Consider the following 23011-nt stretch of genomic DNA (forward strand, 5'->3'; position numbering starts at 1 on the left):
TCTAGGGAGGAGTACAGCAGAAAGGGATCTAGGGGTTATAGTGGACCACAAGCTAAATATGAGTCAACAGTGTGATGCTGTTGCAAAAAAAAGCAAACGTGACTCTGGGCTGCATTAACAGGTGTGTTGTGAGCAAGACACGAGAAGTCATTCTTCCGCTCTACTCTGCGCTGGTCAGGCCTCAGCTGGAATATTGTGTCCAGTTCTGGGCACCGCATTTCAGGAAAGATGTGGAGAAATTGGAGAGGGTCCAGAGAAGAGCAACAAGAATGATTAAAGGTCTAGAGAAATGGCCAATGAAGGAAGGCTGAGAGAACTGGGATTGTTTAGTTTGGAGAAGAGAGGACTGAGAGGGGACATGATGGCAGTTTTCAGGTATCTAAAAGAGTCATAAGGAGGAGGGAGAAAACTTGTTAATCTTAGCCTCTAAGGATAGAACAAGAAGCAATGGGCTTAAACTGCTGCAAGGGAGGTTTAGGTTGGACATTAGGAAAAAGTTCCTAACTGTCAGGGTGGTTAAACACTGGAATAAATTGCCCAGGGAGGTTGTGGAATCTCCATCTCTGGAGATATTTAAGAGCAGGTTAGAGAAATGTCTCTCAGGGATGGTCTAGACAATATTTGGTCCTGCCATGAGGGCAGGGGACTGGACTCGATGACCTCTCGAGGTCCCTTGCAGTCCTAAAATCTACGAATCTATGAAACATGGGTCGGGGGCGGGGTCCAGAGCCTGCAGCCTGCTCAGCCCCATGGCAAACCCCCCATTGACCCCTGGGACCGGCTGTTACAGACCCAGCAGAGCAGGAACCAGGGGAGCCGTGGCAGGCGCCGTGTGAAACGAGGGGTTTGTTCCAGCCCCAGCCCTGTTCGCTGGAGTGAGACTCTAGCTGGAAAATCCCCCGGGTTTGGGTGTCTCTCCACTGGCCCCAGAGACGCTAGTGACTGTCCTGGGGGGCAGAGGAGCCGGCAGAGCTGGGCTGGAGGTGGCGTCACCGTGGCTGCTGTTACAGTCTGACCCCGTTTCCTTCTGGGTTGGGGGTTCAGCCGGGGGAGGGGTGATGGCGTCGGGGTCCCTCTCTCCGGCCGCTCTGCTCAGGACGTCTCCACGGAGCAAGGTCTGGGGGCCCAGGAGACGGGGGGGGGTGGTAACCACAATGGTGAAGCAAATCTATTTCTTTAAGGCCCCAAAGGGTGGTGGGCAGCACAGCCCGTCCCTGCAATATTTTATGCACCAATGAGGCCTCGTTTCCGACACCCCAATTTTGAGTCACAGATTTCTGCTCCCCCCCATCTCCCGTGTCCCAGGCAGGCCCCAGCCCGGCCCGTGGGGTCTGTCCGGCGGCCGCTCGGGTTGGACTAATCCCGTCTTTCTGCCTCGCCAACTTTCCCCCCCAACGTTCGTTCGTCCAGGTTCTCATGACGCTGCCTGAACTTCTCACTCACCGTCGTCGGCTGAACCCCCCACGAGGGGACATTTGGAGGCTCCGGTGTCACAGCTGCCCCCTGGGGTGGGGAGATTTGGGGGCAGGGGAGCAGGAAGCTGTGGGGATTTATACACTAGAAATACAGGGTGGGGGAAGTCTAGGGCGAAAGAGAGGGAGAGAAAAGTGGGTGGGGAACCCCGCTGCAGAGGGAGGAGGGGGCCAGATTCCGCTGCAAAGAGAGGAGAGAGACAGACAGAGTAAGTGCCGTTATTCCAGCACCCGGGCCAGATGCAGCATCCCCACACACAGGGGCCAGGGGCTCTGTCTAGGGGTGCTGTGAGGGGCTGCGATTGTCTGAGAGGAGGGGGCCTGGCTCTGGGCGGGGCAATGAGCCCTGATGGTCCTGGGGGATGTAACGACCCAGCCGCTTGTTGTGAAAGCGCGAGGACCCAACGCACCCTGCCCAGTGCGGCCCGGGATGGACGGAGGACGATGCGGGTGTCTGAGGGGGAGGCTGTAACTGGGGGCAGCCGGTTTGGACTCGATGGGGACCCCCAGGCAGGAGCTGGCTGCAAAGGGGCAGGGGGCAGGCGGGAGGGGTGACCGTGGCTGTGAAATGCCGGGTGCCCGGCCCCCCAGTGCCCCCGGCTCACCACAGAGGCATGCAGGGCCCTCCCCATGCTGGACCCTGTTATGGCCTCGCTCCCCACTGAGGGCCCTGGGCAGAGACCGGGCCAGCTGGGCCAGCGAGTGGGACCCTGGCACCCTCACTCCAACCCACTAGACCCCACTCCCCTCCCCGAGCCGGGGAGAGAACCCAGGAGTCCTGTGTCCTGGGGCAGGTAGATCGGGGGTGGGGAGCGGAGCTGGGGTCTCACCTGCTCTGTCTCGGGGCTGGTCCTTTCCCTGCAGAGACATGAAGCAGAATCATCCATGTGTCGACCCGGATCCCGTGTACCAGCCCTGCCCATGTCCCTGTACCACAGCACCCCCTATGGAGCCACCTGCCCCACCCCCTGCAGCACAGCGCCCCCTAGTGCTGCCCAGGGGCTTTGGGGCCAGCCCTGACTGCCAGGGGAGACGCCCCCTGCTGGGCCCCTGCCCCACCCCCTGGGTTTCCTTCCCCGTCTCCCATCCAAGCCGTGACCCCTTCCCAGCCCAGCTTAGCAGCGGGTTTAACCCTTCCCTCGCTGGGCGGGGCACTCACCTCCTTGGGTTCTTCTGTAGCAGACGAAGGCCACGAGGAGGAGGAGGAGGAGGCCGGCGGCTGCTGCGCTCACCCCGGCGATGATGGTGCTGGTCTGAACCAGAGGTGCCGGCGATTCGGATCTCCCTGGGAAGCAGCACCAGGCCGTGAGCCCTGTGAGTGGCTGATTCGTTACCTGCTGCCCCAGCCCCTCCCCCTCGAGGACCCAGGGATCTACAGCAGAACATTCTCTGGGGCTGGGGTGGGGGGCAGGAGCAGAGGGGATTCTGGGTAGTAGTGGTCAGTGTGGTTCACTCACAATGGCACAGAACTATACTGGGGTCGGGGCAGGGGTGGGATGTACCTCAGGCCCCATGTACCCTGTGAAGCCAGCCACCTCCCGCCCCCCAGGTCCTGCCCCTGTCCTGGGATTTTCCAAGCAGCTTCAGCTCATTTCTGTGTAGGAATCATGTGGGTGGGGGGGTGGCAGTGGGAGGGGGCTTCTGGCCAGGGAGGGGCTTTGAGATCATTGGGAGAACCATGCCCCGTTGAAGTGATCAGCAGCGGAAGATGTAACGGCGCTACCATTCCGACTGCCCTCATTAGGTTCCAGGCTCAACAAGGCATCACGCTGAATCAGTGGGTTCAAATGTTAACACCACGTCTATCTGGGTTGGTAGGTTCCAGGGTTAACGCCGTGCTGGACAGCACCAATGCGAAGGGGGAGCCCTGCTTCGGAGCCGTTCCCCCAGGCCCTCTGCAGACACAGGAGGCAGAGACAGGGTACATGGGACCATTATCCCCGGCTCTCTGTTCCCAGCCCCATTCTCCCAGGGGGATACGCACGAACTTGTGCCCCACATGGGTGGCTTTGTGGTGCCAGTGGGCAACACAGCACCCCAGTTTGTGGGGCCCCCAGGGTGGGGCTGTTTGTTTGGGGGAAGCTCTCCCAGGCCAATCGGGCATCTGCCCAGTGACACCCCCCCCCACATATGAAATGAGGTGGGGGGGTTTCAGATGGGGCATTTGCTGTGTGGATCTGCCCCCGTCCCACCCACCCAGCCTTCCTGGCTCCTCCCATGGGCGGCTCTTTGGGCTGCACGTACCTGTTTCTGGGGGGATTGATGGCGATTTCCTGCCCCCAGATTCGGTACCTGGCCTTGCGTTGCCTGGGTGGGTGGGAGCTGGTGTCGTTCCCGGCTGAGTCGGGTCAGATCCTCCTGCGGAAATAGAACCAGCGTCTGTCAGGGGCGGGCGTGGGGCTGAGAAAACTGGAGCCCTGGTGTGTGTGGTTAGTTATACAGGGAACCTCTTCTCTCACCAACCAGCAATGGTGGCTCTTCCCTGGGCTGAGCTGGCGTCCCTGGGGAGAGGATGAGACCCAGGGATTCGGGCCGGCTCAGCGCCCCCGGGATCCCAGAACGGGGAGGATCGGCCCAGCGAGACCCTGAGCGCAGATACAGCCCCTGGCTGGCTCCACGGAAACTGGAACCAAAATCATTACTGACTATTAGTAATTACCAGGAGCCCCTGTCCTGGGCCAGCTCCCCTGTGTGCTCGGAGCTGTACGAACACACGACACAGAGATGGTCCCTGCCCCAGCCAGGTGCCATTCACCAGGAGCAGGTCTGGGTGCAGCTGTTCCTATTTCTGTAGAGCTACAGGGGAGCTTGTCTGCCAATCGGGGCTGTATCAAACCAGGGGGGGCTAATACCAACAGCCCAGACTCGCTCTGAGATCACCGGGGGGGTTGGGAACCACATGGGATTTGTCATTTCAGGTCCAGTTTTCATGTAGACAAGGTCTTAGTCCATCTTTCTAGCCCTCACCAGACGTGCTCCCATCCATCCACTGCCCTACGTTCCCAAGGACCCACATTCCCACTGACCTGTGGCCGTCGGTCCCCATGGATCTGTCCATCACCCTCTATAGAAGAATTGAACCCATCAGTTCTGTCTGCAGGGACCGTCCCCCTCCAAACAGCCCGAATGGCCCCGTGGGCGACTGAGCTGGGAGCCCTGTCCCCTGGGGGATGAATTGTTCCATTTCTCCCGCTCACCTTCTCCCTCTGACTCCGTCGTGGAGGGATCTGTTTGCTTGGTCCCATCTGGGTTGGTTCCCTCTGTGGGATGAAAACAAGCATAGGCTGGGATGGGGGAGAGAGGGAACCGAGCACCCAGCCAGCGGCCCTGAAACTCCAGCGGCTGCTGCTGCCCCCTGGCTGGGGAACCCCCCAGTGACTCCGTCCCTGCTCCCCATCTTGGCGCCCCCTCTGCTGGGCCCAGGGCTCAGGCTAGAGCCTGACTCCGAGTGTCCCATCGGGGCAAAGACTTTCTGAGGGTCTGGCTGGGTGTGGGGCTGTGGGCAGAGATGTTGGGTTTGGGGTTCCTGGGCTCTGCAGGCAGGAGGACACAGGCCATGAGACACAGACCCTGGCATGGTCACCTGGCAGCTGGGACCCGCAAACAATGGCCTGGAGCTGGGGAACCCCCGTCATCTGGTGACCTGGAGACAAATAGCCCCCCCGCCCCAGCTTGGCACTCAGCCGGTTCTAGCCAGTGTGGAACAAAGGACGGAGCAGAGGAGAGGACCCCGCTGACCTGACCAGCCGGTTCCAGCCAGAGGGGTGCAAAGGACGGTTTAGAGCAGAGGAGGCCCAAGCAGCCCTGTTTCCCTGGCCAGAAGAGAATGGACAGAGGTGGGGCCTGGGGCTGGTGATCTCAGATGCCCAGCTGGGAAGCAGGGGGCTCTGGGCTGGAGAGAGGGAGCAGGCAGAGCCCACCTGGCTGCAGGGGAGACTGGGATGTGCTGGGCTGAGGGAGGCCAGGCCTGAGGCCCTGAGAGTTTCCTGTGTTGGGTTCAGACGCTCAATAAACCCTCCTGTGTTACGCTGGCTGAGAGTCACTCCTGTCTAGAGACCAGGGTGGCATTATTCCCTCTGGGAGTGGCAGCCCCAGGGGTCCAGGTGTGCTGAAAGCTCAGAGATGTTGTGTTCCTGGAGGCAGAGGAGCCTACGGCTTAACCCCCAAGAGAGATTGTGGCCCCCGAGAAGGGCTGTCACACTGAAGTGGTTCCTCCCAGGGACCGTGGGGAGCTGAGAGCACAGGCCTGTGAGTCCGTGACCACTGGGAACAGCGTGGAGATGGCCTGTAACCATCTCCTGAAGAAGGACATTGCAGACCTGTGCAGAAACGGCCGCGCATTGGAAAGCTCATCGAGGCCCAGCTGGTTGCTCAGCTGGAAGAGGACGATCGCTCTAGGGAGCTGGTTCCTGACCCAGCTGGGGCTGCGAGAGAGGCTGGGACAAGCCAGGTATCCCCTGGACCCTCACCAATTCCTGGCCCAGGTGAGGCTGTGAGGGAGGCTGTGTGTTGAGGGGGAAGCTCTCCCAGCCCCTGCCCCCACCAAGCCAATCTGGCATCTACCCAGTGATACCCCCCTCATATGAAATGAGTCCAGGGGGGGTTCAGATGGGGCATTCGCTGTGGGGATCTGCCCCCATCCTACCCAGCCAGCCCTTCGTGGCTCCCCCCGGGGGCGTCTCTTTGGGCTGCACAAACCTGTTTCCAGAGCTGGTTCGATGGTGATTCTCCCCCCAGCCCCAGTACCTGGCCCCACGGTGCCTGGGCGGGTGGGAGCCGGCGCTTTTCCCGGCTGAGTCGGGTCGGTTCCCCCTGTGGGAATAGAACCAGAGTCTGTCAGGGGTTGGGGCAGCGGCGTAAGAAAGCTGGCGCTGTGGTATCTGTGGTTAGTTACGCAGGGAATCTCTCCTCCCTCCAGCCGGCAACGGCAGCTCTACCCTGGTCTGAGCCGGCGTCCCTGGGGAGAAGACGGGACCAAGGGATTTGGGTCGGTTCAGCGCCCCCGGGATCCCAGAACAGGGGAGGATCGGCCCAGTGAGACCCTGAGCACAGATACAGCCCCTGCCTGGCTCCACGGAAACCGGAACCAAAATCATCACTGACTAGTATTAATTACCAGGAGCCCCTGTCCTGGGCCAGATCTCCCGTGTGCTCGGAGCTGTACGGACACACGACACAGAGACGGTCCCTGCCTTAGCCTGGTGCCATTCACACCTGGACTCACTGCGGAGCAGGTCTGGGCACGGCTGTTCCTATTTCAGTGGCCAGCTGGCCCCACTGAACCGTGACCATCCATCCCATGGATCTGTCCATCACCCTCTATCTAGAAGAACTGAACCCATCAGTTCTGTCTGCAGGGACCATCCCCCTCCAAATGGACCGAATGGCCCCATGGGTGTCTGAGCAGGGAGCCCTGTTCCCTGGGGGATGAATTGTTCCATTTCTCCCGCTCACCTTCTCCCTCCGGCTCCATCGGGGGGGGATCTGGCTGCTGGGGCCCAGCTGGGTCAGTTCCCTCTGTGGGATTAAAACGAGCGTCAGCTGGGACGGGGGAGGGAGGGAACCGAGCACCCAGCCATCAGCCCTCAAACTCCAGCGGCTGCTGCTGCCCCCTGGCTGGGGAACCCCCCAGTGACTCTGTCCCCTCTCCCCGGCCGGGTGTCCCCTCTGCTGGGCCCATGGCTCAGGACAGAGCCTGCCTCTGAGTGTCCCCTCAGCGCGGAGCCATCCTGATGGTCCGGCTTGGTGTGGGGCTGGGAGCGGAGACGCCGAGGCGGGCCCCTCACCTGATACCACCAGCTCCACGGGGTCGCTGGGCTCCGACCAGACGGGCGGGTCCCACTTGGTGCTGTATCGGCAGCTGTAGCTCCCTGCGTCTCCCCAGCTAACATTGCGGATGGGAAACTCAGCCACGTCCCCCACGGCGTCCATCGAGCGCCGTGCGTCCGGGTCTCCAGCTTTACTCAGAAGGACCCTCGCTCCCCGACACCGACACTCACACCGGATGGTCACGGCTCCCCCCAGGGTGACCTGCCCGCTGGGGCGCAGGGAGATGTTGGGTTTGGGGTAGCTGGGCTCTGTAGGCAGGAGGAGACAGGCCATGAGAGAGACCCCGGCAGGGTCACTGCGCCCCGTCCCACAGCCTGGCCCCAGTGATGAGGCCGATACAGGGGCTGCAGGGAGAGGCTCCTGGATGCTTTTCCCCCGAATCCAAGACCGAGAGAGCTGGGCTAGTGACACAAGAGACACAGGGCCCCCCACCCCTCAGCAGGGCAGCAGTGCGAATCCATCTGCCAGGAGCCCATGGAGGGGTGGCTGGGCAGGGCAAGGAGAGGCCGAGGGGACTTAGAGGCCAATTGCATTTTATCTCCATCGGCTGGGGAAGGAGAAATCAGTTCAGTGGGGAATGATCATGGAAGCAGAGTCAGGATGAGCTCTACCCTGACATCTGGTGGTGAATTATGGCGAGTGTGGAAAAGAATCATAGAATCATAGAATCATAGAATTCAAGATCAGAAGGGACCATTATGATCATCTAGTCTGACCTCCTGCAAGATGCAGGCCACATAAGCCGATCCACCCACTCCTTAGCAAGCGACCCCTCCCCCATGCTTCGGAGGAAGGCGAAAAACCTCCAGGGCCATTGCCAATCTTCCCTGGAGGAAAATTCCTTCCCGACCCCAAATATGGCGGTCAGCTGAACCCCGAGCATGCGGGCAAGACTCTCCAGCCAAACCCTCTGGAAAAGGTTATATCATACCATTGACCCATTGTACTATTTACCAGTGTGGCACTTAATTGACCTATTGACTAAGCCCGTTATCCTATCATACCATCCCCTCCATAAACTTATCTAGCTTAATCTTAAAGTCATGGAGGTCCTTCGCCCCCACTGTTTCCCTCGGTAGGCTGTTCCAGTATTGCACTCCCCTGATGATTAGAAACCTTCGTCTAATTTCAAGCCTGAATTTCCTGACTGACAGTTTATATCCGTTTGTCCTCGTGTCCACATTAGCACTGAGCTGAAATAATTCTTCTCCTTCCCTGGTATTTATCACTCTGATATATTTAAAGAGTGTAATCATATCTCCTCTTATCCTTCTTTTGGTTAAGGAAAACAAACCGAGCTCCTCAAGTCTCCTTTCATACGAAAGGCCTTCCATTCCTCGGATCATTCTAGTGGCCCTTCTTTGTACCCGTTCTAGTTTGAATTCATCCTTCTTAAACATGGGAGACCAAAACTGCACACAATACTCCAAATGAGGTCTCACCAACGCCTTATATAACGGGACTAGCACCTCCTTATCCCTACTAGAAATACCTCGCCTAATGCAACCCAAGACCGCATTAGCTTTTTAACGGCCACATCACATTGCCTACTCATAGTCATCCTGCGATCAACCAGGACTCCTAGGTCCTTCTCCTCCTCCGTTACTTCCAACTGGTGCGTCCCCAGCTTATAACTAAAGTTCTTGTTAGACATCCCTAAATGCATAACCTTACACTTCTCACTATTGAATTTCATCCTGTTACTAATACTCCAGTTTACAAGGTCATCTAAATCTCCCTGGAGAATATCCCGATCCTCTTCCGAATTGGCAATACCCCCCAACTTGGTGTCATCTGCAAACTTTATCAGCCCACTCCTACTCTTGGTTCCCAGGTCAGCAATAAATAGATTGAATAAAATCGGACCCAAAACCGAGCCTTGAGGAACTCCACTGGTAACCCCCCTCCAACCGGACAGTTCCCCCTTCAATACTACCCTCTGCAGTCTCCCCTTTAACCAGCTCCTTATCCACCTCTGGATTTTCATTTCGATCCCCATCTTTTCCAATTTAACCAGTAATTTCAGAAGCTGATCGTGTTTGCATAGGCACACCCACCCCACTTGGTATAGCCCACGGCAGCCTGGGATGGTTGCTTTGGCAGCTGTGGGATCCCCAGTTTCTTTGTTGTTGGGGCGGGAGGAGTGGAGTGTTGTCACCCTGATTGTGTGGATGAGGAACTGTGAAACTGCTTTGTGACAGGGAGTCTCACCATCAATTGAGCAGCACTTGCTAGACAAGGGAGTGGGCTCCTGGGGTGAGCCAGAAGCATCAATTGCATCTCCTCTTTTCTTCACTGTTGACTATCAGAGCTGATTTTTGATTTCCTTAAGAATCTATGTTATAGGTTACTGAGCTCAACTCTCTAAGCCCTGGTCTACACTAAGCTCGGGGGTCGAACTAGGATACGCGAATTCAGCTACGTGAATAACGTAGCTGAATTCGAACTACCCTAGTTTGACTTACTTACCGTCCAGACGCCGCGGAAGCGAACTCCGCGGCTCCAAGGTCGACTCCGGCAACTCCTCCTGCCGCGGTGGAGTACCGGAGTTCGAACTAGCGCTTCCGGGGTTCGAACTATCGCGTCTAGATCAGACGCGATAGTTCGAACTACGAGCAGTCGAACTCGCCGCGTCGACCATCCCGGTAAGTGTAAACGTACCCTAAGAGCTGTAATTACTAAAGAGCTGTGCTAACTAGTGAGGGAGCTGAGCAGTTTGTGGGGACAGCTGGAGTGGATCACGGGATGACTGGTGGGGCTGAGCAGCTGACAGAGCAGTTGGTGGGACAGTTGGAGCAGCGAGCGGAGCCAAGCAGTTTGCAGGGACGGCTGGAGCAGATCACAGGTTGGCTGGTGGAGCAGAGCAGCTGGCAGAGCGGAGCAGTTTGTGGGACGGTTGGAGTAGCCCATGGAGCAAGCGGAGCCGAGCAGTGTCGGGGGATGGCTGGAGCGGATCACGGGATGGCTGGTGGAGCAGAGCAGCTGGCAGAGCGAAGCAGTTTGTGGGACGGTTGGAGTAGCCCATGGAGCAAGCGGAGCCGAGCAGTGTCGGGGGATGGCTGGAGCGGATCACGGGATGGCTGGTGGAGCAGAGCAGCTGGCAGAGCGGAGCGGAGCTGAGCAGTTCGTGGGGAAGGCGGAAGCAGAATCCCACGGAGAGGCAGGGCAGTCGGCCCCAGACCACGTAAGGTTCCCCTTTCTACCCAGGCTGGTGGGGGGGGGGAACCCCTGCAGATAGACTCTTGAACTCTGGGGCTGCACTGACCCGGGACAGAGACTTTTGGGTTGCTGGACTCTTGGGACATTTGGGATATTGGACTTTGGAGTCTTGGGGTGATTTGGGGGTTGCTGGACTCAACAGCCCAGGGAAAAGGACACGGCCGAGGTGAGGTGTTTTCCCAATTTAATGCTACGTTGTTTATCTCATGTTATTAAACATTTTCTGCTACACGGAGACTCTGTGCTTGCGAGAGGGGAAATATCGCCTCTTTGAGGCACCCAGGGATGTGTGTGTAAGATTTTCCCAGGTCACTGTGTGGGGGCTCGAGCTGTTTTGCGTTACGTTGTAGGGAAGGGACCCCTATGTATTGAACCCGGCCCTTGCTGCTATCAATTCAGCCTGGCAGAAGGGTTACAATCACAAGTGAATCAGAGTTCACTGGTGTAGCAGGAACTGCTGGGGAGGGTCACACTGGGAACTATTGCTGAGCTGCCTGACCAGTAACTGCCATTGGCTGAATTAAACCCACTTCATGGGCAACAATTTACATTCATGGAGCCCCAGGAGCTGGAGTTGGAGCGTCCCAGGCACTAGGCCAGAACCCACCGCGCTATGGACCCGTCGCGGCTTCTCTGTCCCTAGGCTGGTTTGTTGTATCTTGAGCCCTCCCCTTGCGCCGTCTCTGTTTGCTGCTCTGAGCTCCAGCTCAGACACCTGCAGCGATTTCTCCAGGCGATGGGTCGGCTTCTCAGCTGAGCTACTGTCCCTCCGCTGCTTTTTCTAGAGTCCCTTTGCTCTCTGGCAATTTGTCTATTTCTGTCGCTGCACCTGAAGGTGCCGGGCGGACGTTGTGTCCGTACTATTGGCTTCACTTTCGCTGCAGCTCACGTCCTCCTCATTTCTACAGCCCGTTTCTCTTTGCTCACAGCTCATTTCTGTCACGTTTCATTCGTGCTTCGCTTCTCTTGCGGTTTTCTAACAATGACTTAGGTACTTAGAGACTCTTTTTCCTTCCTGTTTCACTGCCTGGTTCTTCCTTTAACTTTCCCCCTCCTGCCTCTGTCTTTCCTCTGTCTGCTTCCTCCTGTTCCTGCCATCTCTGTCCCTTCTCAACGGGACTGTCTCCCTGCCAGCTCTGTGCCTGGCCCCTTCAATGACACAGCTCGGCCACCGGGTCCCTTTCCACTGGCTCCCGCTCGCTGGGTCCCTGCGTTTCTGGTGCCGGTTGGTACCTCGCTGGCTGCTGGTGTCTCTCCCTGGCGCTGGGCAGCCTCCCTCCAAACTCTACCAGCCATTTCCACCAGCAGCGCTGGGGTGGGGGAGGAGCTGCTGCCTGCTGTCCCCTGCTGGTTTCTTTCTCCTCCCAGAAAAAAATCCCGCCTCAGGCTAAAGCTCCCCCCACTTCCCCTGCCCGGGAATCCTTGGGGGTCTCCCCACAGCTGTTGTTTCCAGGCTGCTTCTGAGCAGCCAACGTGTGCAGCTCCCACTGCCCTGTAACCCGACAGCCCCCAGCCCAGGTGGGCATCACACAGCCGGCCCTGGAAGGCAGTCGCAGGCTGGGGGCGGGGCCGGCAGGGCAGCCCCTGGGCCCGACTCCTCTGTGGGTCCCCAGAGCCGGAGCGGCCAGGGGAGCATCCCCTGGGACAGGCCCCTGCTCTGCAGCTCCCCTGGGGCAGGGATCCCCCCTCCCTTGGCCCCGAATCTCCATAAGCTGCTGCTCCCTGGGGGCGGCGCCGTGTTCCGTTTAATTTTTTACATCCAGGTGTGGAATGAATTTTGTTATGTGCATAGAGAGGTGATGTGTGGTGAGGGTGGGGCGGAGGGGTTCGGTGTGTGGGAGGGGGCTCAGGGCTGCGGCAGAGGGTTGGGGTGCAGGGGGGTGAGGGCTCTGGCTGGGGGCTGTGGGGTGGGGCTGGGGATCAGGGGTTTGGGGTGCAGGATGCCCCAGGGCTGTGGTGGGGAGAGAGGACTCCCCCTAGGCCTGTCTTGCTGCAGCAGCCTGGGACCCCGGGAGAGGTGACTCTCCCTGGTCGCGGCAGCTTAGAGGGAACTTACAGGCAGGGATCCCCCCCTACCTCCACCTCGAATCTCCAGTGGCTGCTGCTCCAGTGGCTGCGCGTCCCCTCTGCTGGGCCCAGAGCTCAGGGCAGAGACTGGCTCTGAGCATCCCATTGGTGCAGAGACCCCCTGAGGGTACGTCTGGGTGTGGGGCTGGGAGCGGGGACATGGAGCCGGGCCCCTCACCTGCTATCGCCAGCTGCACGGTGTCGCTGGGCTGCGAGGCGACGAAGGGCTCTGACCGGGGCCGGTAGCTGCAGCTGTAGCTCCCTCTGTGCTGCCGGCCCACGCTGGGGATGCGGAACTCGGCCCCGGCCACAGCAGGGTCCATGTGTCGCTGCGGGTTCAGGTCTCCAGCCTTGTGCAGGAAGAACCTCACATCCCGGCGCTGAACCTGACACCGGATGGTGGCATCCGCCCCTGAGGCGTTGACCGAAGTGAGGCTCAGAGAGATGGAGGGTCTGGGTAAGCTGGGATCTGCGCACAGGAGACAGACTGTGAGAGCCAGACCCAGGCACCCACCCAGCCCCGGCCTCCCTGCCCTACCCCAGCCCTGGGCAGATCCAGGGGACCCCAGGCAGAGATTCTCTCCCAGATCCCAGGGTTCCCCCCACCCAGAATCCCGGCCCTGCAAGCTGGGCTCCCACCCCACAGACACTGAGCCGCGGCTCCCTAGTGCTTGGGATCCTCATATGCCGTGTGTGGCCTCTTCCTCGGTCACTGCGTCCGACCTGCCCTGGACACAGAGCGACTGAGCTGTGCTCTGGGGCAGTGCACGGCCGGAGAGCAGCAGCTGAGCTGACCCCGAGCAAGGCACGGACAATGCTGGGGGCGGGGCAGCACCAGGAGGCGTCAGCAGGTGTAGCGCAGTCTCCGGTGCTGCCGGCGCTTGCCCACAATTGGTGGGTTTAGGCAGCAGTCTGGGGTGCTCCTGGCTTCCCCGCGGGCGCTGAGCTCTCACGTAGCAGCGCCCATGAGCAGCGCTTTCCCCCAGCAGCGCTGGGCTAGGAAACGCCGTCCCATCCTGGCGGCAGTGACCTGCCCTCGGGTCCCACCACCGGCACCTCTTGGCCGGCCCGCGCTGATAGAGCTGGGCAGGAAGCCATCAGCCCTTCGCAGACTCCACCTGGCGCAGACGCTGCAGCGCGGCTCGTCCCCAGCACAGGCTGCCGCGAGGGCACCACGCCCAGCCACCGCTCCCAGGGTCCCGCTCATCTGGGCCGGGGACAGAACTTCCTCCGGGGCCGGGCCCAGGCTGCAGAACGAGCTCCCCCAGCAGCCAAGGGCCCCCCAATCCTCCCCACCTCCGGCTCCAAGGCCAGGCGCCCTCCCCCGGCCGGTCTGCTCCGTTATCGACCCGGGGCAGCGCGGCCATTGACCCCCCAAACCCCCCAGAGCAGCCCCTCCGCGGTGGGCACAGACCTGCCCCGGGGAGAGGACGAGAGAGAACGACCCGCCCGGGACAGACGGGGCCACGGCGCTTAATGCTCGACTGGCAGGCGCCCGACACCGCGGTGACCAGGGCAGCGTCAGACCATGTGCAGGGTAGAAGGCTGCTCCCCCCTGGCTGGGACCCCCCAGTGACTCCGTCCCCCCTCCCCGGCCGGGCGTCCCCTCTGCTGGGCCCAGGGCTCAGGGCAGAGCCTGGCTCTGAGTGGCCCATTGGTGCGAGCCCCCGGGGATCTAGCTGGGTGTGGGGCTGGGAGCCGAGGCGCCGGGCTGGGCCCCTCACCTGCTACAATGATCTGCACAGGGTCACTGGGCTCCGAGTAGGCAGCTCGTACTGATCTGTTGCTATAACGACAGGTGTAACTGCCCCCGTGGTCCCGTCTGGCGCTGGTGATGGGAAATTCAGCCTCAGAGCCGGCAGGGTCTGTGTAAGTCAGATAGTTCCCAGCTCCATCCTTGTAGAGGAGGATCCTCATGCCCAGGCGCTGATGCCGACACCGGACAGTGACGTTTCCCCCCATGGGGATCACCCCCCCGGGGCTGACGGAGATGGAGGGTTTGGGGTAGGACCCCTCTGGAGTCACAAACAAACAGGCAGTAAGTGGGAGTGACACAAACCACGTCCATCTGATTCAATCCTCTGCCCATCTGTCGCTCCAGCGTTTCACCCCCGGCCTGTCCCTGGGGGGTGCAGCCCAGCCCCGAGGCTCACAGCCGGGAGAGACACAGGAGGGGAAAGGAGATTTCCAGTCTCCGATTCCTTTAGTCATAGATGCCGACTTCTCCTGTGCCCTCTGGTGCTCAACTCTCCCCCAACCACCTCTGGCCTGGCTCCTACCCACTCCTGCCCCACCCTCGCCCTCCGAATTCCACCCCCTTCCCCCAAGTCCCTGCCCCTACCCCACCTCTTTACCGCCTCCTCCCCCTCCCTGCCAGAAAGTCCTGAGAGCCGCCAAACAGCTGTTAGGCGGCGGGAGGAAAGCCCTGGGAGGTGGAGGACCGGGGACACCACACTCGGAGGAGGAGGAGTATGGGACGGGGGTGAGGGGCGCTTGGCTGATGGTGGGTGTGGAGCACCTACTAATTTTTCTCCGTGGGTGCTCCAGCCCCGCAGCACCCACAGAGTCGGCGCCTGTGCCTTTAGTTATCCACGGTCAATTCAGGTCCTTATTGCAGTCAGGAGTGATTCCGATTGACCTCGAGGAGCTGAGATCAGAACCTGTCCCTGCCCCCTTTGCACTTCCTGAGTGACTCCGGATTGACCCCGGGGACTGAGACCAGAATCACCCTCCTCTGTTTTTCTAACATTGTAGCCGAGCAGCAGATCTTCTCTGTTTGGGCAAGACATGGATTATGCTTTAAAATGTTCCAAAATCCACGTTTTTCTCCAATTGCCTGGCAATGTGTTGTATGCACAGGAGTGTGGGGCGGGGTTCGTGGGACAAATCTGAGTCTTTTGAGCAAGGCCTCCGAAAAAGACGTTTGCAAATTACTCAGGTTGTTCCAACATTTTCCTGCCCACACCTGGGGCTGAAATTCTGCCTCTGCTCCGGTGCCCCAAAAAACCACTCTCTGCGTGTCCACTTCTTACAGCCCTGCTCTGACTGACCCATTCCCCAGGGCTACGGCCAGCTCCCCGGGCACAATTTGGGGGTGCTGAGGGGGGGCTGGTACCTTCACTCTGTATTTCCTGGGGGTGGGGGAAGAGTTTTGAGTGCAGGCGAATTCACCTTGTGTGGTGCCCATCCCTGTAATGAGTAGGGCAAGGTCTCAGTCCCCATCTCTGGGTGTGGGAGGGAGCAGGGGTCTGACAGGCTCATACCTTGGGGGATCTGCACCCCTCACCTCCGACTAGGGTGACCAGACAGCAAGTGTGAAAAATCGGGACAGGGGGTGGGGGGTAATAGGAGCCTATATAAGAAAAAGACCCAAAAATCAGGACCCAATAAACCCAAAAATTCTATAAAATCGGGACATCTGGTCACCCTATCTCCAAACCCACGTCCCTCATCCTTAATGCAGAAATTCCCCCAGCTGCCCCATTCCCACCGATACTCACCTCCGAACACCCCGCTCCGCCCGGCCAGCCAGAAACCTGGAAAGGAGTCGGTCATTAGGGACCAGATCCCAGAGCAACTGGATCCTACACCCTGGTCTCAGATCCCCCCATATGGGCACATGCCCTGTTCACATCCCCCCCACACCTCCCATGGACACACACTCTGGTCTCAGATTCCCTCTTACGGGCACACGCCCTGGCTGTCTCCGATACTCACTGAGAAGGAGGACGGTGAGCGCAGATGCCATGATGGGGCAGTGGGGGGCCCCTCAGCGCTGCCACCAACACCCCAGTGCTGAGCTCCACCGAGCCTGAGGCCCGAGTGCGAGCGGAATGAGGAACTGCGCCGGGGGGTGCAGCCCCAGGAAGCCCATGATGCGCTCGGCCCCTTTCTTCCCATCAGCTGGTTTCTGTGCAATCTCCAGCCTAAATCTACCATGGTCAGTGCAAAGCCAGATCCCTGCAACGCCCACCAACCCACATCCCCTCCTGCAGCTGCCCAGCCCTGGCTCCCACCATCACCTCCCAGCCCCACACGGGAGCTGCCCAGTCCGGGGACCTGCTGGGAACAGGGGAATCTCAGGAGGTGTCAAGAGGTGTCCAGCCTGCCCTGACCTTTTCCAACAGGCCTGTGTAGTCTCCCTGGAGCTGCAGCTCAGAGCACAGGAGGGCTCCCCCCCACACACACACACAGTGCCCCCCACGGAGTGACCCTCTCCCATGGAGTGGGGCAGAGGTTCCTTCCTGACCCATCTGGGCCCAGCACCCGCCCTGGAGCATGAGGATGGAGGGACCTGCCCAACCTCCTTCTCAGGTAGCATCTCTGCAGATGCTATTCTTAGTGCAATGGTGTGAGACAGAGACGGGACAGAGGGGTGGGGGGGTTGCGGTTTCTGGCCCCCGTCATCGGACAGGGGAGGGGAAAGTTTAGATCCTAAGTTGCTAAAGCAGCAGCCGAATAATGCGAGAAAAAGGGAAGTGTGTCCAGAGCCGGCGCTCGCTTGCTCATTCTGCTACTGACAGTGAAACTCTGTGTAAACCCAGCAGAGAGTCCTGTGGCACCTTATAGACTAACAGACGTTTTGGAGCACGAGCAATTCCCCAGCAGTTACCCGATAATATAATCCGGCTCTGGGACAGGAGCGGGGTCTAGTGGCTAGAGCAGGAGGGCTCCCCGCCCCTCCCCCGAGTGATCCTATCTCCCCCAGGTGTGACACACGCTTCTGGCGCAGGGACAGGGGGCTGTGGGGTGCCTGGGGAGCTGGTTAGTGGTTCTGTGTTTATTACAAATCTGGAGGTGAACAGGCTGCAAAATAACAGAAAAGCTGCCTCGATGTGTCCCCTCCCCCCATGCTGAGCCCTCCTGCCCCTCACATGTGGGTCTGAGTGGCGCAAGGGGGCCACTGACCCTGAACAGCCTCTGTCCCTCCCGCTGGGCAAACTGGGGGAAGCTGCCCCATCATCACTGACTCAATAGATTCCCCCCGGGCCGCAGTTCCTATCCTCGGGCTGCCTGGGTGTGTGGGAACCGTCGCTGGTCCAGGCTGGGGCCGGTCGGTTCCCTCTGCGGGAACAGAACCAGTGTCCATCAGTGGCAGGGGAGGGGCTGAAACAGCGACTCAGGGTCCCCCTTGTGACTCAGCATCAAACGTCAGGGTCTTCCCCAGGTGTGTGTGGGGGGGATTTATGGAGCTGGGATGGTGACGGTTGGGCAGCCCCTGGGCCTCAGCTCCTCTGTGCGTCCCCTGGGGGAGCAACCCCCTGGAAGGCCCCCTGCTCTGCAGCTCCCCCTGGCAGCAGGGTTCCCCCCTCCCTCAGCCCTGAAACTCCAGTGCCTGCTGCTCTCCCCTGTCTGGGGAAACCCCACAAGTGGGCCCCAGGGCTATAGGGCAGAGCCTGGCTCTGAGCACTGCATCCTCACAGAGCCTCCCCAAGGGTCTGGCTGGGCGTGGGGCTGGGAGCGGGTATGCTGAGCCATGAGCCCCGTGCTGCAGAATCCCCCAGGAGCAGAAGTTCATCACAGCACCTTCCCACAGAGCCCGGTTAGGGCAGAGTGGGGCACCCAGGGGTGCTGGGGGGTCACAGACTGGGGCTCAGGAGCTAGTGGGGTGACAGAGTTGAGTCTGGGAATGGGGGCTGCAGGGACCCATGGGGACGGGGGTTGCAGGGACAGGGGCTGATGTACCTGACTGAATGCGAGAGGCTTGAGGTCAGCCAGGGTCTGCATGGGGGAGGCTTCAGGCAGCATCACAAGAACCTGGATGAATGAACGTTGTGGGGTGTGACGTTATTGATATAATCTTGGACCATCTAGAACATGGTTGCAACCAAGGTCCTGTAGTGGCACCAAATCTTATGTAAAGGGGGTCATATAAGGTGTCTAAGACCAGGTTATGGGTTGCTGGTTGTGATTATGCTGTCTGTGTGTGTGTATCATTTTGTAGTTGAAGTTATGAGTATTGGCTCTGTACTGTCTGTATTTCAAACTTGTGCTGTGCTTCTGGGAGACACCCCAGACAAGTTGGTGTCAGCTCTGCCTAGCCTGCTGGATGGCCCATTAAGGACCATCAGCTACACAACTGACCCATGGAGAGGAGGCAGATACGCCTTGTGACTCAGCAAAGTGCAGGGACTGGCCCATGTGACTCCAGACTCCATTTTGCTGTAAAGCCTATAAAAGGCTGATGCCTCATCTCCATCTGGTCTTCAGTCCGGCTTCTTACCTCTGGAGGGACTTTGCTACAAACTGAAGCTCTGAACAAAGGACTGAATGACCCATCCCAGGGGGGTGTTCCAGAGACTTAATTTGAACCTGCAGTTTATTCCATCACTGCTACAAGCCTGAACTAAGAACTTTGCCATGACTGTATGTAATTGATTCCTTTTAACCAATTCTAGCTCTCATCTCTTTTTCCCTTTATGAATAAACCTTTAGATTTTAGATTCTAGAGGATTGGCAACAGCATGATTTGTGGGTAAGATCTGATGTGTATATTGACCCGAGTCTGGGGCTTGATTCTTTGGGATCGAGAGAACTGTTTCCCTTTATTGGGATGTTCATTTTCATAACCATTCATCCCCAGGACAAGTGGCACTGGTGGTGATACTGGAAGACTGGAGTGTCTAAGGAAATTGCTTGTGGGACTTGTGGTTAGCCAGTGGGGTGAGACCAAAGTCCTCTGTGTCTGGCTGGTTTGGTTTGCCTTAGAGGTGGAAAAACCCCAGCCTAGGGCTGTAACTGCCCTGTTTAAGCGATTTGTCCTGAATTGGCACTCTCAGTTGGGTCCTGCCAGAACTGCATCGTCACAGGGGGAAAGTTGGCAAGACAGAAAGATGGGATTAGTCCAGCCAGAGCAGCTGCCGGACAGACCCCATGGGCCAGGCTGGGGCCCGCCTGGGACATGGGAACAGAAATCCGAGACCCAATTGGGGTGTTGGAAACGAGGCCTCATTGGTGCATAAAATATTGCAGTGATGGGCTGTGCCGCCCATCACCCTATGGGGGCCTTAAAGAAAGAGACTCGCTTCACTGTTGTGGCTGCCACCTCCTTGTCTCTGGGGCCCGCTGGGCTGTCTGGACCCTGCTCTGCAGAGACGTCCTGAGCAGAGCGGCTGGAGAGAGGGACCCCGACGCCATCACCCCTCCCCCAGCTGAACCCCCAGCCAGGGAGGAAATGAGATCAGATTTTAACAGCAGCTGGGGCGACACTGGCTCCTCTGCCCGCCCTCCCCAGGACAGTTGCTAGTGCAGAGGTTCTCAAACTGGGGGTCGCAAGGTCCTTATTTGAGGCTCGGTGCAGCTGGGCTCCGGGGCATTGGTGGCAGCGCTGAGGGGCCCCTCACTGCCCCATCATGGTGTCTGTTCTCACTCCTTCTCAGTGAGTATCGGAGACAGCCAGGATATGTGCCCAAGGGGTGGGGGGGATCTGAGATCCGGCCATGGGCCTATGGCGGGAGGGGGAATCTGAGACCAGGGTGTGTGTCCTTGGGGCGTGGGGAGGATATGAGACCAGAGCGTGTGTCTAACACCAGGGTGTAGGATTGAGTTGCTCTGGGATCTGGCCCAGAACTTTCCCCTCAAAACTCAGTTCAATCTCCTAGTATTGACCATGGCGGACTGAGACCAGAACGCGGTGCTGAACCCATTGCAGTTAAGAGCGACTCAAGATTGACCCCGCAGGGGAACTGAGATCAGAGCCCAGACCTGACCCACAGCACTCAGGGGTGACTCCGGACTGACCCAGGGGAACTGAGATCAGAGCCCAGCCCTGCCCCCATCGTGCTCAGGAGTGACTCTGGATTGACCCCGGGGGGCTGAGATCAGAACCCAGCCCACAGGTTCCCTGTCAATTCCTACGCCTGGGGGAATTTTGTGCCAAAACATTAAAAATCCTACACACAATATTTGAAAATTCTGCATATTTTATTTGTCAAAATAACAGTATAATTGTGCCAGTTTCAATTATTTTGGTCATTTATTTCAAAATATCTGTCAGCGAGTGTGTCTGTAACAATACAGAGCAAAAAAAATGCTTGTAATTTTTTTTTAAATAGATTCCTTACCTGGCATATTAACACGGAACTTTGAGTAGTTCATTAAAATCACAGGACAGACCTGCATTTCCTGCACCTCTGAGAAGCAGTAAAAACACTTGGGAGATTCAGGGGTAACGGAGGAGCTGAGGAAGAGGGAAGAAACCTGGGAGTAAAACTAGAGATTGTTGGGTGTGGTGGGAGAAGGCTTTTTTTTGGGGGGGGGGGGGATTGTTAGGGAGCTGGGAAGCCTCCCCCATGCAGACCCTGGGTGACCTCAAGCCTCTGCCATTCAGTCAGGCACATCAGCCCCTGAACCCGCAATCCCCATCCCCATGGGTCCCTGCAGCCCCTGTCCCCAGACTTAATGCTGTCACCCCACTAGCTCCTGAGCCCCAGGCTGTGACCTCCCAGCAGCCCTGGGTGCCCCACTCTGCCCTAACCGGGCTCTGCGGGCAGGTGCTGTGATGAACTTCTGCTCCTGGGGGATTTTGCAGCACGGGGCAGGCAGAAAATTCCCCCCCTCAGAAAATACATTCTGCCCCAGAAGTGCTGCAGTTCTGCCTTTTGCCCACCAGGGGCCGCTGTGGCGCCAGAAGAGCGGGTTGTCTTCATGCTGCTGGCTGCTCTGGCGCCACAGCGTCCTCTGGTGGCCAAAGGCGGAACTGTAGCACTTCTGGGGCACAATGTATTTTCTGCGGGGAAAAAACAAAATTATTCGGGACAGCTGAATTCTGCGACTGGCCCGGCTCCCACCCACCCGGGCAGCCCAGGGCCAGGTACTGGGGCCGGGGGGAATCTCTTGAGTCACAGATTATGGGGCAGTTTCCCCTGGTGTTTGCCCAGGTGGAGGGACAGAAGCTGTTCTCAGGGGCAGTGACTGCCCCCCGCCCCCCGCCGATGGATTTGGGAGGGGAGCGAAGTCTCCTGCTCAGACACGAACCTGCCACTAACGGGGCAGCCGGAGGCTTCCTCTGGGGGCAGCTGGGCCCATCAGTGGCCACAGGGGAGGTGGGGGACTGGGTCTGGGCCCCCCGCAAAGCAGCCAGGGGCAGCCAGCATGGGAGGCGGGATACCGGGCTAGATGGGCCCGTTGGCTGGAGATGGTGCCAGGCCTGACTGGTGCCATTGCACCTTAGGGGGGGGACTGGAAATGACGGCCAGGCTGGATCAGACAGCGCCCCCTAGTGCTGCGCTGGGGTAGCGGGGCCAGGCCCGACTGCCAGGGGAGAGCGCCCCCTATTGAGCCTCCTGACCTGCAGCCCAGCTCCCCCTGGTGCTATGTATCCCCCCCCAGAACTTGCTTACTCTGACTCCACTTGGAGCTGGGTGTGGGGTTCTGCTCTGGGCCGGCCGGGGGTGCAGCTCAGCAAGTGTCTCTGTTCCACAGACGCCTCCATCGATGAAGGGAAAGAGCCGCAGACCCTGGTAAGTGTCCCCTGTTCCCCCATGGGGCCTGACCCCTAACCCTGACCTGCACGGACCTCGGAAGCCCCCTCACAGCCCCCCCCCCCGCCTTTCCTGGCACACTCAGTGGTTTGGGGTGGCGGGGTCGGGCTATTGGGAGGGGGGTGGGTTTATGGGATTGCCAGCTGGGATTGCAGGGGTGTGTGTGTCCCCACACCCCCTGCTGGAGGGGCTGGGCCCTGCTCTGTGTGTGGGGGGGGTTGGTGGTGTTTGGTGTATGCACCCCCCCCCACACACACACACTGACTCTCTCCCCTCCCAGCCCCAGGAGCCCGGTGCCGACAGACTCACCTACGCCGAGCTGGATGGCCGGGTGCTTTAGGCCGAGCAAGGGGGCCCAGCCCCTACCCCCGAGCCCGCCCAGTCCCAGCGTGTACGCCACAATCAACTTGAGCCGGGGGAGGCCGCAGTGAGAGCCCCCCATAGCCATGGGGCAACAGACCTACCCCTCTGCAGCGCCAGCCCCAGATAACTCTGCTTCTAGGGAAGATTTAGGGGAACGCTGCCCTCCCCCCATGCCAGCCCCATCCCATCGAGCTGCTGTCCCCCTGCCCTGCCCAGACCCACATGTGAGGGGCAGGAGGGCTCAGCACGAGGAGCGGGAGGGGACGCATCGAGGCAGCTTTTATGTTATTTTGCATCCTGTTCACCTCCAGATTTGTAATAAACACAGAGTCACAAACTAGCTCCCCTGGTACCTCACAGCCCCCCTGCCCCTGCGCCAGAAGTGTCTGTCACACCTGGGGGAGATAGGATCACTCAGGGGAGGGGCGGGGAGCCCTCCTGCTCTAGCCACTAGACCCCGCTCCTGTCCCAGAGCCGGATTATATTATCGGGTAACTGCCGGGGAATTGGGTTTACACAGAGTTTCACTGTCAGTAGCAGAATGAGCAAGCGAGCGCCGGCTCTGGACACACTTCCCCT

At 59.2% G+C, this 23011-nt stretch overlaps 1 protein-coding gene across 1 annotated transcript; it reads right to left on the reverse strand.

Annotated features, from left to right (window-relative positions):
* Nucleotides 1–1299: 1299 nt before the first annotated feature.
* Nucleotides 1300–22020, reverse strand: LOC120388465 (leukocyte immunoglobulin-like receptor subfamily B member 5). The gene is made up of 14 exons (XM_039510288.1): nt 21929–22020; nt 21196–21315; nt 20651–20766; nt 16088–16123; nt 14312–14602; nt 12766–13056; nt 7259–7549; nt 6927–6989; nt 6171–6284; nt 4670–4732; nt 3717–3830; nt 2632–2757; nt 2303–2330; nt 1300–1653 (listed from the first exon to the last, which is right to left on the reverse strand). The coding sequence occupies exons 1-14, from the start codon at nt 22018–22020 to the stop codon at nt 1551–1553; spliced, it is 1848 nt and encodes a 615-aa protein (XP_039366222.1). The 3' UTR covers nt 1300–1550.
* Between the last annotated feature and the right edge of the window lie 991 nt (nt 22021–23011).

The sequence above is a fragment of the Mauremys reevesii genome, linkage group 22, assembly GCF_016161935.1.
Source record: "Mauremys reevesii isolate NIE-2019 linkage group 22, ASM1616193v1, whole genome shotgun sequence".
In the NCBI taxonomy this organism is placed as follows: Eukaryota; Metazoa; Chordata; order Testudines; family Geoemydidae; genus Mauremys; species Mauremys reevesii.